The 13,946-nt window shown below is 60.4% G+C and overlaps 1 protein-coding gene across 2 annotated transcripts in view; it reads left to right on the top strand.

Annotated features, from left to right (window-relative positions):
- LOC113212227 (uncharacterized) overlaps positions 1–13,946 on the top strand; it is a 129,877-nt gene that overhangs the window by 28,966 nt on the left and 86,965 nt on the right. The window contains exons 2-4 of one of the 2 annotated variants that reach the window (XM_052269356.1): positions 2,732–2,845; positions 10,825–11,860; positions 11,967–12,261. In XM_052269356.1, the coding sequence (XP_052125316.1) occupies positions 10,875–11,860; positions 11,967–12,261 (1,281 nt within the window). In that variant the 5' untranslated portion in view covers positions 2,732–2,845; positions 10,825–10,874. The remainder of the gene's footprint in view (positions 1–2,731; positions 2,846–10,824; positions 11,861–11,966; positions 12,262–13,946) is intronic. The other variant, XM_052269357.1, reaches the window with a different exon arrangement.

Here is a 13,946-nt window from a genome sequence, read left to right as displayed (position 1 = left end):
GTGGGGTGGGGCGGGGCGTGGGGTGTACCCGGGCGTGGCGGGTCCGTCGCGGCCCATTGGGCGTTGCAGCGAGCTTCATGACCGCACCGCCGCGGAAGTTATATACGCGCCGCTTTCAACCCACCAGCACCCGGACGACTGGCTGCGGACGGTCGCGGAATGGTCCCCAGCCCGGCGTTGAGGTCGCCCCGCCCGCACGCCGGGCGTGCCTTCGCATAAGGACCTGCTGCGCTGGCACCTGGCATGCAGGCCGTGCAGTGCGAGTGCCCCGAGCGGGCCGGGCCGCCTGATGAAGTGGTTACACCTGTTCCGTGGGAACCACCAACCAGCGCTCCGCCGCCCTCCTCGACCACTAATATTTGACCTTCCCCTTTTCCTTTCTAATCAGCCGCTTCTGTTTAGTGACGCGGGCAGCAGCAGCACCTCCCCACCGCCACCCTCCTCCCCTCCAGGAGGATATGTAGTTAGCGATAAGTAGGGTCGAAAAGGAGGGTCTGGCGAAAAGGAGGGTCGCGACGAGGAGGGTCGGCGAGGAGGGTCGGCGAAAAGAAGGGTCGGCGCAAACCACCGCGTATGCTTGTTTGAGCTCGCTCCTGTCCGATTTTTGGACACTTAGGCATCCGTTCACGTTCGCTATGAACTATGAACACCTGAAATGTGGACTGGAGCGAGCTCAAACAAGCATACGCGGCGGTTTGCGCCGACCCTTCTTTTCGCCGACCCTCCTCGCCGACCCTCCTCGTCGCGACCCTCCTTTTCGCCGGACCCTCCTTTTCAACCCTACTTATCGCTAACTACATATCCTCCAGGGCCTCCAGCCAGGGCCTCCAGGGCGGAGCGGCGCCGACGACTCGCTCCAGCTGTAATTACGCTGTGGGCGTGCGGCGTGCACATTGTTTTTAAACAGTCTGTGACAGTGGGGGCCTGGCTCAGCACCACCGGGGCTCAGCACCGCGCGGCTCAGTCAGCACCACCGAGCGGCTCAGCCGCGGCTCAGCCGCGCAGTGGGGTCCAGTCCGGCTGCATTCCGACCGGCCCGCGGCCCTCGCGCTTGCTGCCCACACCGAGACACACCACCTTCTCTCTCTCTCTCTCTCTCTCTCTCTCTCTCTCTCTCTCTCTCTCTCTCTCTCTCTCTCTCTCTCGCCGTGTTTGCCGTGGCGGCCTTTTCACACCGTCTCCAGTGAGACGGTCGCCGTGACAACGATGCGGTAATGAGCCCCCAGAGGGCAGCAGGATGGTCTATGTGTGTGTGCGGCCCAGGGCGTGGCGTGGCAGGGCGTGGCGGGGCAGGGCGTGGCGGTCCCTCTTCGTCTCTTGACGCGAGAGTTATGGGGAAATGTAATCATCTTCTCCTCCTCCTCCTCTGGCTCTGCGGCGCCGCCGTCCTCGCCGCGCCTCGCCCCGCCGCGCCCCGCGGTGAGTCGGTGAGCCGCTTGGCACGATTTGATCTGCCATGGAATGCTAATGTCGCCCCCGCCCGGCCCCACCCCGCCTGCTGCACTCTCCGCGACCTGTACTTTACGATGTTTATACACGGTCTGCTCACCCGCCTGCCTCACCAGCGCACGCCCGCCCGAATCGCCCGCCGTCCTGCTCACCGCGCCGCACCGCGCGCCACACAACGGCTCACCAGACGGCGACGCGCACCCCGCCCTGCTGGAGTCGCGAGCTGGATGATTGTGATTGTCCGGGCCGTGCAATCAAGAGTGCGTTTATCGTTGTTATTCATTTTCATTGAGGCGGGCGGGGTATGGCCTGGGCGACAGTAAAAACAAAGTGCGGCGCGACGGGCGACACCTTCCAGCGCACGGGCGCACGGCACAGACAGGGTCAGGCATGGGCGCGGCCGCACACACGGGCGCCCAGAGGGATAGCGTTCTACATGAATCGCGATTTGTGTAGGGTAAGATGCCCTATGATGGCCACCTTAAGAATGGGCCTGCTGCCCAATGATGGCCACCCCTTTTTCTTGTAATGTAGACAACGATGTAAAGTAGTTTGGCTTATTATGCCCAAGTAGGGACCTTACTAGAACACAACTACAAGGCCAAGATTGTAAAGTGACCAGACTGGCTGGAAATCGAGAAAAGTGGCCATCAATGGACAGTGGCCACATTAGGGCACCTTACCGTATTGTGTTTCGGAGGGTCGTTTCCATGAAAGTTCAGCCTCAGTTGCAGGTTCAGTATACGAAAATTCTGCAAAGCACTGCTTTTCATCACAAAGAAAATGGAAGTGTTAGTTGGGGGGCGGAAGTGAACTGGACCGGACGGCGGCAGTGGCTCCAGAGCTGAGCTGGCGTATGGCGGTCGTATGGGGGAGCTGCGGGGAAGCAGAACAGCGGGCAGGCAACACCCACACCGACCTGACTTGTGCTCCTAAGAGACGCGCTCCAACGAACAGTAGAAAATGATTCGACGGCTGCTCACTACGGGCCCGCCGCAGCTGAGCCGGCTGAGCTGCCCCAGCCTAGCCTCGGTTTATTGACCCGTCCGGCTCGGGAGGGCCCGACCAAGATCCATCCGACCAAGTGCACACCACTACGCCTTGGCTAGCGAGCGGACGCGAGCGGATGTGTGGTGGTGGTAGTGATAGTGGAGGTAGTGGTAGTGGTGGTGGAGGACACCGTTGAGCCGGGCCCCGGCCCAGCAGGGACAGCCAGGGACACCCTGCCCCGCGAGTGTGACTGTGTGTGTGTAACGCCAGGCCCTCTCTCTTTCTGTTCCAGGGCTCTCCAGCACCGCCTCCTGGAATGCGGCTTGGGCGTCCTGTTGACACCCCCTTCCTCGCCCCCCACCCGCGGGCCCCGCCGGGGGTAGACCGAGGGGGTCCACACTATTGGGTAAGCACTCAGTACAGGTTAAAGAGTTTTAGTCCGAGCAGTAGAAAATGGACACCACGCGTGCGACTGGTCATAAGCTAAGACTTAAGGATGCGTGACATTTCTGGACTAATAAAATACAAATATTTTTGTGTTCTCCTTTAAAAAGTTCAGTACCGTTTGAAACCGTTAAGACAAATAATCCAATGACGTTTTTGTCTCTGGTCGTCTGTTTCAAACATATCTCGCGTAGTAAACCATGATTTTTTCCACTCCGTCGTGACTCCCTCTCCCCCTCCTCTCGGTGCGCCTCGAAGGAATGCTTTGATTCTGTTGTCTCGCGCAGCCCGCTGCCGTCGGACCGCCGCGCCGCTTTGTTTGAGGACGTGCGCCCCTGCGCGCGCTCTGCACTCCACAAATAAAGCTGTTCAATGACTGAAACAAAAAGAAGGTTGACGCACGTTTTACACGCGTGGCAACCGTGTCATAAACGTACCCATGTCATTTACATGCGCGACAACCATACCAAAGTCGAAATTAAAGGGCACACTGTGAAACATATCTCAAATTTAATAAGTTATTAAAACAATTGAAAATTGTAATTTTCTTTAGTAAATTGTAGGTTGAGTAACACGAAATACCAGTTTTCAACAGTCACAGAAGTATCTGGCGTTATTTTTATACTGCATGCAACTTTTCTGTATACATCGTGGGTCTGGCAGAGCGGGCCTACAAAAAAGGAGTGCTCTACTATAGATTTGCCATTTGGTCGCACAGAGTGACTCACGTTGCAGCAGCAATAGTGCACAACTGGTGTCACAGCCACTGCCCGCGTGCCTTCGTGTGCGCTGGTAGAGCCCGTGAGGAGGTAAAGTACCCCCCTAGAGTGCAGCATAGTACCTGCAGCGAAACCAACGAGCGACACGTAACGACCGGCGCGGCACAAGCCTTTGAGGAATGAGGAGTGCATCTGAGTGCATGTGAGTGTCAGTGTGTGAGTGCATGTGAGCGTGAGCGTGTGTGTGTGTTTGCGTTTGCCGGCCGATTGTCAGAGTTATTTGGTCCGGCTGTCCGTCGTCTGTTGGGTTAGGAGTCCCCTCTACGACTTGTTTACCCTCGCCTTTTACGAAGCCGGCCGGTGTTTGGACAGGTCAGGGGGGGCTTGTGCACTGCGTGGTGCTGGTGTAATGCGTGGTGCTGGTGCACTGCTCGGTGCACTGCTCGGTGCCACTGCTCGGTGCACTGCTCGGTGCACTGCTCGGTGCACTGCTCGGTGCACTGCTCGGTGCACTGCTCGGTGCACTGCTCAGTGCACTGCTCAGTGCACTGCGTGGTGAATTCGGTGAATTGCGGTGCACTTCGCACAATAAGAAAGGGAGAATAATTACTCCCCGACGTCCCAAGGCTCGCAACGCGGCGTAATAAAAGTATCAATAAAAAGTGCAATTTTTCATTGCTGGCAGTGTAGCACGCACGCACGCACGCCCTATAACAGAGACGTTGATTGAGCGCCAGTGTCCATATCAAACGCGGCGCTGGCCGAGCGCTTTTATAATGGAGCTGCGTGGTGATTTTGGAACACACGACGCGCGTGGCCTCCCTCCTAATTTACACCGCACCTCTTCTCTCTCTCTCTCTCTCTCTCTCTCTCTCTCTCTCTCTCTCTCTCTCTCGTTCGCTCTCCTCTCGCTAATCAGCATTCAGTTGTTGTGACAGTGGCCCCGAACACATGTTGCGGTGTGTTGGTGGAGGCGGTGTTGGTCAAGGATCCGTTCGGCTCGCGCCTCGCTCGGCTCCAGCGGCGCCTATCGCTACCGTTCCGTTCCGTCCGATTGCTCGCTCGCTCGCCCAGACCGGCCAATCGATGCAATCATAATAACCGAACCATATATGAGTGGATCGAATAATCCCCGTGTTGTGCCGGAAGCTGCTGCTGCTGCTCGGTGTGGAGGATAGTCATCACGAGAAAGGCCTTTTCCGAACAGCTGCGGCTGAAGCGTCCAATCTCTGTACAGGATCCGATAGCAAGCCCGAGCGAACGCGGGACTAGCACCAGCGCGACGCAGAGTCTTGTTGGAGGACTTGTCTTCATCAACAAGCTTCCTTTTCGCGCGGAGGCCTGCCCCACCCCGCCCCGCCATTGTGCAAGGGGGCGGGGCCCGCCACGCCCTGCAAACAGCTCTACTAATTGTCCGCGGCCGCGGCCCACTGCAGCGTATAACGCATGTCGTCGACGCGTTGGGCGGGGCGGGGCGGGGCCCTCTGCGCGGCGCCTAATGGCGTGTCGCGCCTTGAATGGGCCGAGCGGTCCCGCGGAGCCGTAGCTGCGGCTGGGCCTGCATGGCGCCTGCTTCAAGCAGTGCTTGCAGAGCTTCGCTGAAGATGTTGTTCGAGCCGCACCGAAGGAGTCGTGTGTTAGTTCAGCAGAACCGTTCCTCGCAGAGAGTTCCGCGCTGCAGCCCAACAGACTGCTATAGCTGAATGCTAGTGGTCAGGCAGACCCATGACGATGACGTCGTGCAGTTGAAAAGGGCACCGCAGCGTTCTAAAGACATTATGCTGGCTTCGGCGGTGCAACAACAGCCAGCCAGCAGCCGCAGTTTGCCGGTCGGCGTGCGCGGCGGACAAGCAGCAGGAGAGATCTGTCGCTAATTTGGAATGACGGCGAGGTCCGCCGCACCGCGCCCGGTTCAAGGACCCGCGCCGCCACTTAAGGCCCAAGCCCACTCCGCGGTGCTCCGCGCGGGTACTGCCCGGCCGAGCCGCCGGTATGAGCGTCACGTTCCCTGCGGCCGCGGCGCGGGTTCGGTGGTTGGGTCCCAGGGCGGCGGCGGTGGCGGCCGCGGGACGGGACACTTTCCCGTGATGGAAAGCAAGTTGTGCGAGGAGGACACAGCCCTGCCCAAGATGTCCGACCGCACGCGGGCGCGCCCATCTCCGCTTCGAGCCACCGTCGTCCGGCCGGCCGAAGGCCCGGAGCCGACTTCGAGTCAAAACTCGTAATCGCCGTCGTTGTGGCCTTTCGGTGCGGCGGCGGGGCCGGCGGGTCTGGCGGGGCGTGGGCGGCTGACCGATATCCGAGAGGCGACCACGGCGACGACACGACGACGGCCTCCTGCGGCTGGGGCTGCCCTGCGGCCTGCGGCTAGCGCTGCTGAGAGAGAGAGAGAGGGGGAGAGAGAGAGAGAGAGAGAGGGAGAGAGAGAGAGAGAGAGAGAGGGAGAGAGAGAGAGAGAGAGAGAGAGAGAGAGAGAGGGAGAGAGACAGACAGACAGAGAGACAGAGAGACAGAGAGAGGATCGCCCTTCACTCAACAAACACGAACCGCAGGACACATCGTTCATAACGACCTCTGGATTAAACAAGCGCGAGGTGGTGCCCCCTTCCTCCCGCCCCCTACCCCCACCTTCCTCCCGGTGCGGCGTGCAGGCCGAGAATGCCGAGCTCAAGGTCCCCCCTCGGGCCGGGGCCGCCGCGCCGTCGGGGCGCTCCGCGCAGCTATCGTCTATCGCTTGGTGATTTGACACCGCGTCTGGCTCGCTGAAAGCGGTGGGGCGGCGACAGGGCAGCGCCAGCCTGCGCCCGAGCTCAGACCGAGCCGCCCGAGCCTTGCGCAAGTCGAACCAAATACAGTCGTGCGCGGCTCGGCTCGGCAAACGCGCGGAATAACAAAATCCGCACTGGAGTTGCTTTCCTAGCAACAGCTGTGTAGTACAAGTGCATGCGTATACTCTAGAAACCCAAGTGCCTACTTGAATGCGTACGTAACCTCCCGAATACCTACATGTATGCTTGCACGAGGTAGTGTGCACTCGAACAAGGATACACACCACACTACTCTTTACTGTAGAATACGCGGAAGAAAAGAAAACTGTGCTCGAGAGTAGCATCGGAGTTCAAAAAGTAGCTCGCAGTAAAGGTTTGAGCCTGACTCGCAAAATGGTTCAGCGGTCGGCGGGGTCGGGGCAACCGCAGCTGGGGCGTGGCGTGGCGTGGCGTGGCGTGGCGTGGCGTGGCGGGACGTAGGTCAGTGCCAGGCCTGTCAGTCGCGCGTCTGACTTATCTCGTTTGCCGCAACCCCGGCCGCCACGGGGGGGCTTCCAGTTGGGCCTTCCCTTCCAGCGGCGGGGGCGGGTCACGAGGTTAAGTACCTCAGCGCCGCACTGCGCGAGCGCCGCGCTAAATATTCCATTGTGGCGGCCGAATAAGTGCCGTGCGTCGCCCCGTTTTGTGATCCTGCTGCTCTTGACCGCAGAGCAGGCGCGCCTGGAACGCAAAGGCAAAGAGTAATTGATGACGGACAGGTGTAATTTTTTTTGTGTGTAGTACCGAGGATAGTAAAATAGGTGCAAAAAAGGCAACGCATATTTTTATATTTTTATCGCTTTGGACGCGTGGGGAAGGAACAAAATAAGATAAAGACTTGCGTGAGAACTTATTTTACCAGCCCCTGTGAGTCACCGAGTTGAACGAAAAGTTGCCATAGTGGAGACTTGCACGCACTGCAGGACGAGAGCTCCGCGCCTTATACCGGGGGAATGATTTCTTGAACTTCGTTTACGAAATCCGTTGCCCGTCGCTAAAGAACTTTCTTTGTCTTATGTTCACGAAAGTTCAACTAATTCGTGCAATTTCTTCGACCATATTTTCCCTTGCTCAGCGAGTACTCTAAACACGCTCAACAAACGACAAGCACTGGGGTGTACATTGGGAACAGTACTCTGCGTGACGGTCGGTACGGCCGCGAAATTGGGCACTTGTTGAAATGATGAGGAGGACTTGGGTGGGGGTAGAGTAGAGGGGGAGGGGGGAGAGGTGCCGAGTGATAGTAATAACACAAATCAAGTACGTGATGGAAGGGAACGATAATAATGAAAATAAGATAAAGCGAAAAATGTAAAAATAACATAACGAAGCGAATTGAGATGACGATAATGCCATTATGGTTGTGAATGGGATTTTTTTTTCATTCATTTTTTTTGTGGAGGTTCCGCCAAGATAAAAGAGTAATTGTTGTGAAAGAAGGCGAAAAAGTCGCGGGCGGACCTGAGGGAGAGGGGAAGGGAAGAGCAGCAGAAGGAGGGCGAGGGAGAGAGGGTGGGAGAAGAGGAACATAATTTACCGCGCCAAACTTGTTGTCGCTGCGGGCGCTCCCTCCCCCCTCCCTCTCCCTGCGTCCAGACCGGGCTTGGGCGCAGCGGCGCTGGGCCGCTGGCCTTCAGAGTCAGTCTCGAGGGACACCCGCCCGGCTCGGACCACCCGCGGGTCTCTCGTCCATTCATTTCACATCAGTCAGCTGGGCGCCGGGGCCTGACAAGGAGAGGGGGGGGAGGGGGGGCGGATCATGACGCAGCCGAGCCTGGCAGCCAACTTGAGCATCCTGGTGTATACACGCGGACCCTGAACGGCTAAAAATCTTCATCTGCCTTTCCCTTCTTCGCTCAAGTTGAACTGGTCTGATTGCCCCGTGTAGAGTAAGGAGACATCCGGCTGCCGAGGCTGCAGCAGCCGCGCCACTGGAGTCGGGCGGGCTGCCTCGCACCTCACAGGAGGGTGTCGCCGCGCCGCCGCGAGTGTCGACTGGTCGGTCGATGCAATGTCGAGATAACCGTGTGCCATCGGCGTTACGTCCAGGCGTGGCCTGGTGGTGTGGCGTACCGTGGCGGCGGCGGTGGGAAAGACGGGCACAAAAGGATGTGCACATTGCGCTCGTTGCGTCACACCGCGCTCCGTGTGGGCGGGGCCGAGCCGGGGCAAAAGTACCGCACCGAATCGCCCCCCCCCCCCCCCCCACCACCACCACACCCGCCTTCTTTTTCTTTTCCAACTTAATTGTTGGCCTCGAAATCGAAACATACACTCGCTTGCTGCTCCGGCTCGGACAGTGAACACACGAGACTTAACGGCGCGACTCCGAGTCGGGGCCCTCCTGGTCGCGATCCTCTCCGCCCTCCCCTCCTCTCCTCTTTTGCCTCCCCCGTGGGAGAGGGCCAGCGGCCGGACAAAGAGGAGCATCCCGTCGTCCCGCGGCACGGGGACGTTACCGACGGCCTGAGGTGCGCTGGGACCCCGCCAGCAGCACCGCCACACGCCCTTTTCCCTTTCATGCTTTCCCCGGCCACCGCTGCTGCCAGGGTGGAGCAGAGCAGGACGCATGGCTGTCTGTGTGACCTTTCGCTGGCCAGGGTGACCATAGAGACGAAGCGCGCGCGCGCGCTCCATTTCACCAGGAGCAGCAGCAGCAGCGGGCCTCGGCACCTGCGGGTCGGGCAGTGGCAGCTGCGGCAGCTGTGGGCAGCTGCTGACCCCCGCAGAGGGCCCGGCTGCCCGGCCGGCCCGACCGCACTGCCCAACGGGACCTACCGGCCCGCACGCCTGGACGCTCGCCTGCCCCCCCCTTTTCCCCCCTTCTCGTGCTACTACTTCTTCTATCGCCGTCCCGTCCGCTAGGAGGAAAGAAAATTCACGGACTTGGTCCACTGGGCTCCGAATTGGCACATTTACCATCAGCGACCGGGCCCTCGCTAAACGCTGGACCGGACCGCGGGCTCCGCCGGGCGATCACGTTATGACGGCTTACGGTACGGCCCCTGTAGCTGTCCTCGGCGTCACACCACCGTCGTTATCAATAGTGGAAATTTTCAAACAAAATTTGGAAAGTTGGTAAACGGTCATGCACTTATCTAAAATTTCAAAAATGTAAGAAAAATACTATTTTAAAAATACATTCGAAAGTTTTAGATTTTCGGATTTATGTTTTATTGCAGTGCCAAGTTTCCCCTCGAGAGCGTTCTGCTGGCCGGAAGCACCGCGCCTCGTTGGCTGGGCGCCTCGTGGCCGCCGGCTCAGCTCAGAGGCGGCGTCAGCCCGCCCGGGCGCCCTCGTCACCGTCGTGTCATGGCTCCAAATTGAAGCATGCCTCGAGTGTTTTGCGAAGGAGTCGCCGGTGGTGGTGGTGGATTCGAGAGAACGGCTAAGAAAACTCCTTTTTCTTGCCTCTTTTCCTGTGATCAGTTGTTTTATACGTGGCGGGCCCCTATTCTCCTGGGCCACCTGCCGCCCGTCGTGGAGGCGCGGCCGGGCTTCTGGCGGCCGCTTGGTGCTGCTGCTAATCTATCACGCAGCTGTTGCGAAGCTTAGCTGAAAATTACCCAATGTGACCAAAAGCGACGGCGTTTACCGGCATCCTCCCGCCCTCCTCCTCCTCCTACGCATTTCGCACTCACGATGAGGAGCCCTCTAAGGCAGGCTGCTCTGGTCGACTTGGGCAGACCAGCGTCATCATAGGGGGCCAGGCCACACATCGGCGACCCGACCCACCATCGAGACCTACCATCCAGCCGAGACCAATCCAGCCCAGGCTCTACAGTACGGCTCACGACTGACTCCGCCCGCCGCTGCGGCGGCAGAGCCCAACGAGACGTTATTGCAGAGCAGCTGCAAGGGGCTCAGCAGACCTGCAGTCTTAAGGTGCAGAGCTTATAGAGGCTCGCCTAGCGGTGTGGTTGCGCAAGGAACAGCTCGTTGTTGTGGTCTATAGCAGGCCTGCGGGTCCTGCGGGTCCTGCGGTCGCTGTTGTCCTGCGGCCGCCCGCACCGCGGGGCCAGGCCCGGCCCGGAGCAGGGGATCACCGCGGCAGCGAGCAGCGTCACGCAACCGGCTTAAACGCATTTCAGTCCCGCGCAGGCAGGAGCCGGAAATAAATAATAAAGGGAGATGATGGAAGCGCACCGCGCGGGTAACCAAACTCCGCCACTTGCCAGGGCGCCACGCACGCACCGTTACATGAATTTATTGGAGTACGTCACGTCACTAATCAGACGACTATAAAGTGATTTCATCAAATATTGAGTGTCAGGGGAGGGTGGTTAGGGTAAAAAGTGCCGAGCCTGTGCCCATGCTCGGAAAAGAAAATGTACTAAGTCGCAATTTTATTCCCCCAAAATAACTAACAAAAAAGTTAGCGATGAAACTAATTTTGTCATTTTTGCTCTCGGCAGGGATGTGCTGACCGTTGCTGGCCGCGGCGTTGACGCCGCTGACCGCTGAGATGTCGGCGTGGCTGGGCACGGCGGTGGGGGCGGCGCTGGCCGCGGTGCCGCTGTGCTGGACGCTGCTCGTGCTGCACCGGCGCCGCGCCGCCTGGCTGCCCCTCGACGTGCTGCTGGCCGCGCTGGCGTGGCAGGGCCTGGTGCAGCAGGCGGCCGCGCTGCTCTACTCGCTGCTGGCCATGTCGCTGCTCGGGCCGCTGCAATGGTGCTCGGCCGCCACCTGGCTGCTCGCCTCGGGCCAGACGCTGCAGGCCGGCACGCTCGTCACGCTGGCCGTCACGCGCCTGCTGCTGCTGCGCCGCGTCACGGCCGTCACGCGCACGCACCTCGTCTACCACCTCATCTCGCTGACGCTGCTCTCGGCGTGCGTGGGCATCACGGCCGTGCTGGCGCGCGGCGCGCACGCCGAGGCGCAGGCCCAGTGCGCCTTCCTGGCGCACGAGCTGGACCCGCGCTACGCCGTGCTGTCGCTGTCGCTGCACTCGGCCTTCCTGCTGGCCGCCGTGCTCGTGGCGGGCGTGTGTTGCTGCCTGCGCCGCCCAGGACCCGCGCCGCTGTGCCGCCTGGCGCAGGGGCTGGCGCAGGGCCTGGGGCCGCTGCCGCACCGCCGCCGCCAGCACAACCTCTTCACCTCCTCCTCGGACCTGTCCTCGGCGCTGTCTGACTTCTCGTCCGTGTCTGCCTCGGCCATGGGCACGCTCAGCCACCCGCAGGGCCCCGTCGCGAAGACCTTCTGGAACTACTGCACGGCGACGGGCACCACCACCGCGGCCCGCTCCAACCCGAGCACGCTGGGCAAGGACGACCCGCCCTCCATCACCTTCCTCAACGGGCTGCCACCGGGCTACCCGAGCGACACGCTGGAGAAGGCGCTGCAGGGCCCGTACAGCGCCGAGTCCACCCTGGGCCGGCCGGGCCCGCTGGGCGCGGCGCTGGGCAGCCCGCTGAGCGCGCTGCGCTCGCTGGACAACTCTCTGGAGCACAGGTAGGACAGCCCGGCGACATGCGGCCCGATTACCCGACGCTCGTTGAATCGGATTAAAACCGAGTCCTTTTTCGTCCCTCATTTCCGCTCATTCTGCCGATTCCAGGTACCGGGAGCTGTGCGGCGGCGAGTACAGCGACTCGACGCTCAACCGGGACTTCGGCCTGCGCGGCAACAACAACAACTGGACGTCAGACAACTCGTACATGTCGACCACCACGTCGCCGACCTCCACCAACAGCCGGGCGCCGTGCCTGGGCCGGCCGCCGCCGCTGCACCACCTGCAGCTGCCTTGCACGGTGCCGGAGGAGCAGGCCGAGGACGAGGCCGAGGCGCTGCGTCTGCCCACCGTCCTGGCCGTGCTGGCGCTCTGCTACGTCACCAACCACATCCCCATCCTGGTGAGTGAGCCCAAGCAGCCGGCGCGTCCGAGCGTGTCGGATCGACAGACCCACTTTGCAGCGTCGTCGTCCCCACCTTGCCCCTCTCCCAGATTCGGTGGACGTGCAGGGCGACGTCCTCGCGTCCTCCCGTGACGACGGGCGCCTTGAGCCTTGGTCGCGGGGCAGAACGGGCGCTGCGGGGCCGCGTCGCGGGGCGGTGGCGGCGGCGGCGGCGGATGGCTCGGCAACAGCGGTCGTGCAGCAAGGAATGCAATCACACATCCTCGCGAGCGCTAGCGGGCCGGGCCGGGCCGGGCCGCCTCCAGTGTGCCACTGGAGTGCGTGCGTGACAGCGGGCCGCGCTAACTGGAGCCGCCCCGCTACCCGCGCTGCGCACGCCCGCCCCGCCCCGCCCCGCCCGGGAATGGCGTTATTAGATTGTAGTTTATTGAATCCCTCCGGCGGCCGCTGGCAGCTGGCCCACGATATACCGTGCGCACCGCCACTAAACATTCAAACAGTCATTTCCGCACGTTTGGTCCAGTTTCAAAACAGTTCCTCGTTCGCTGTATACTTTCGCGTGCGTGAGCGCGAATAACGCATAGGGAAGTCTACCGCGTGGGCGAGCCGCTCGGCGAGCCGTAGGGAAGCGGGCGGGGATGTTAGTGACTCCTCGGCGCTCATTGTCTTCATCCGCCCGTGCCCTCTGCCTGCCTCTCTGTCGCTCCGATATCATCTCCTCGGCGGGCACTCGCCTCTCTCTCTCTCTCTCTCTCTCTCTCTCTCCCCTCGTCTTACTTGCTCGGCCGCTCGCACGCACGCGCGTGTCCGGTACGCTCCGCTGTTATTACGGCAGAGTGCCCATAGCGGGGCGCACCTGTACCGAGGCGAGGCGCGGCGGGGCGGGGCGGGGCGCGGCGGGAGCCTGATGAGCTCACATGCGTGCTCGGCCCCGATAACGCACGCATCCTCAGCCAAACGGTTCTGAGCCGGAGCATGAGCACGACGAGCATCGCCATCATCGCATCGCGAGCGGAAGCTGGCCGAGATGAGGATGATGTCTGAGTGTTACAGCAGTGAAAGTGTATCGGGGGTGAGCGAGAACGCCGGCCCGGGCCACGCGTGCTGTCACGGGCTCGTTTAGCATACGGCCCGGCCCGGTTTACGCGTCGTCGACATGTTATGTCTTCATCATTCCTGCTCACCATACACGCACACCATACTGATTTAGACTGCGACGTGCTGGCGGTGGAGACCATATGATGGCTCGGTAAAAACAATGTCTGATTTGTTGAGGGAAAGTGGAAAACTTTGAAAAACTCCTTTCGTTTGAAGTTAACTCCCCAGATTTCGAGAAAGAAAGTGCGGGATTTTTCCTGATTTTTTAAAAAGATTCCTTAAAATCTGAGGAGTTTTTCCGGTTTCCTAAAAAATATCAGGCATTGTTTTTTTACCGTGGGTACAGGGCACACTTTTCTGAATACAATAAAATGCTTCTCCCTGGCGTATAGGTTTCGCGCGCTTACCTAAGATCGGGGAAGGGCAGGGCGGTAGTAAAAGTGCAGGCATCGCCGTGCTCGTGGTTGAGGAAGGAGAGCGCGTCGCACGCCATATCGCCTGCCTGCGGAGGGCGTGCGTCATCCGCCGCATATGTCATGTGAGGATGGGTGACGTGCAGTAGTGGCAGCACACAGGATGCAGTG

Source organism: Frankliniella occidentalis, unplaced genomic scaffold, assembly GCF_000697945.3.
Source record: "Frankliniella occidentalis isolate FOCC.00 unplaced genomic scaffold, Focc_3.1 Scaffold90, whole genome shotgun sequence".
NCBI lineage: Eukaryota > Metazoa > Arthropoda > Insecta > Thysanoptera > Thripidae > Frankliniella > Frankliniella occidentalis.
The sequence above is the reverse complement of the archived record's forward strand: the minus strand, read 5'-3'. Positions and strand labels throughout refer to the sequence as shown.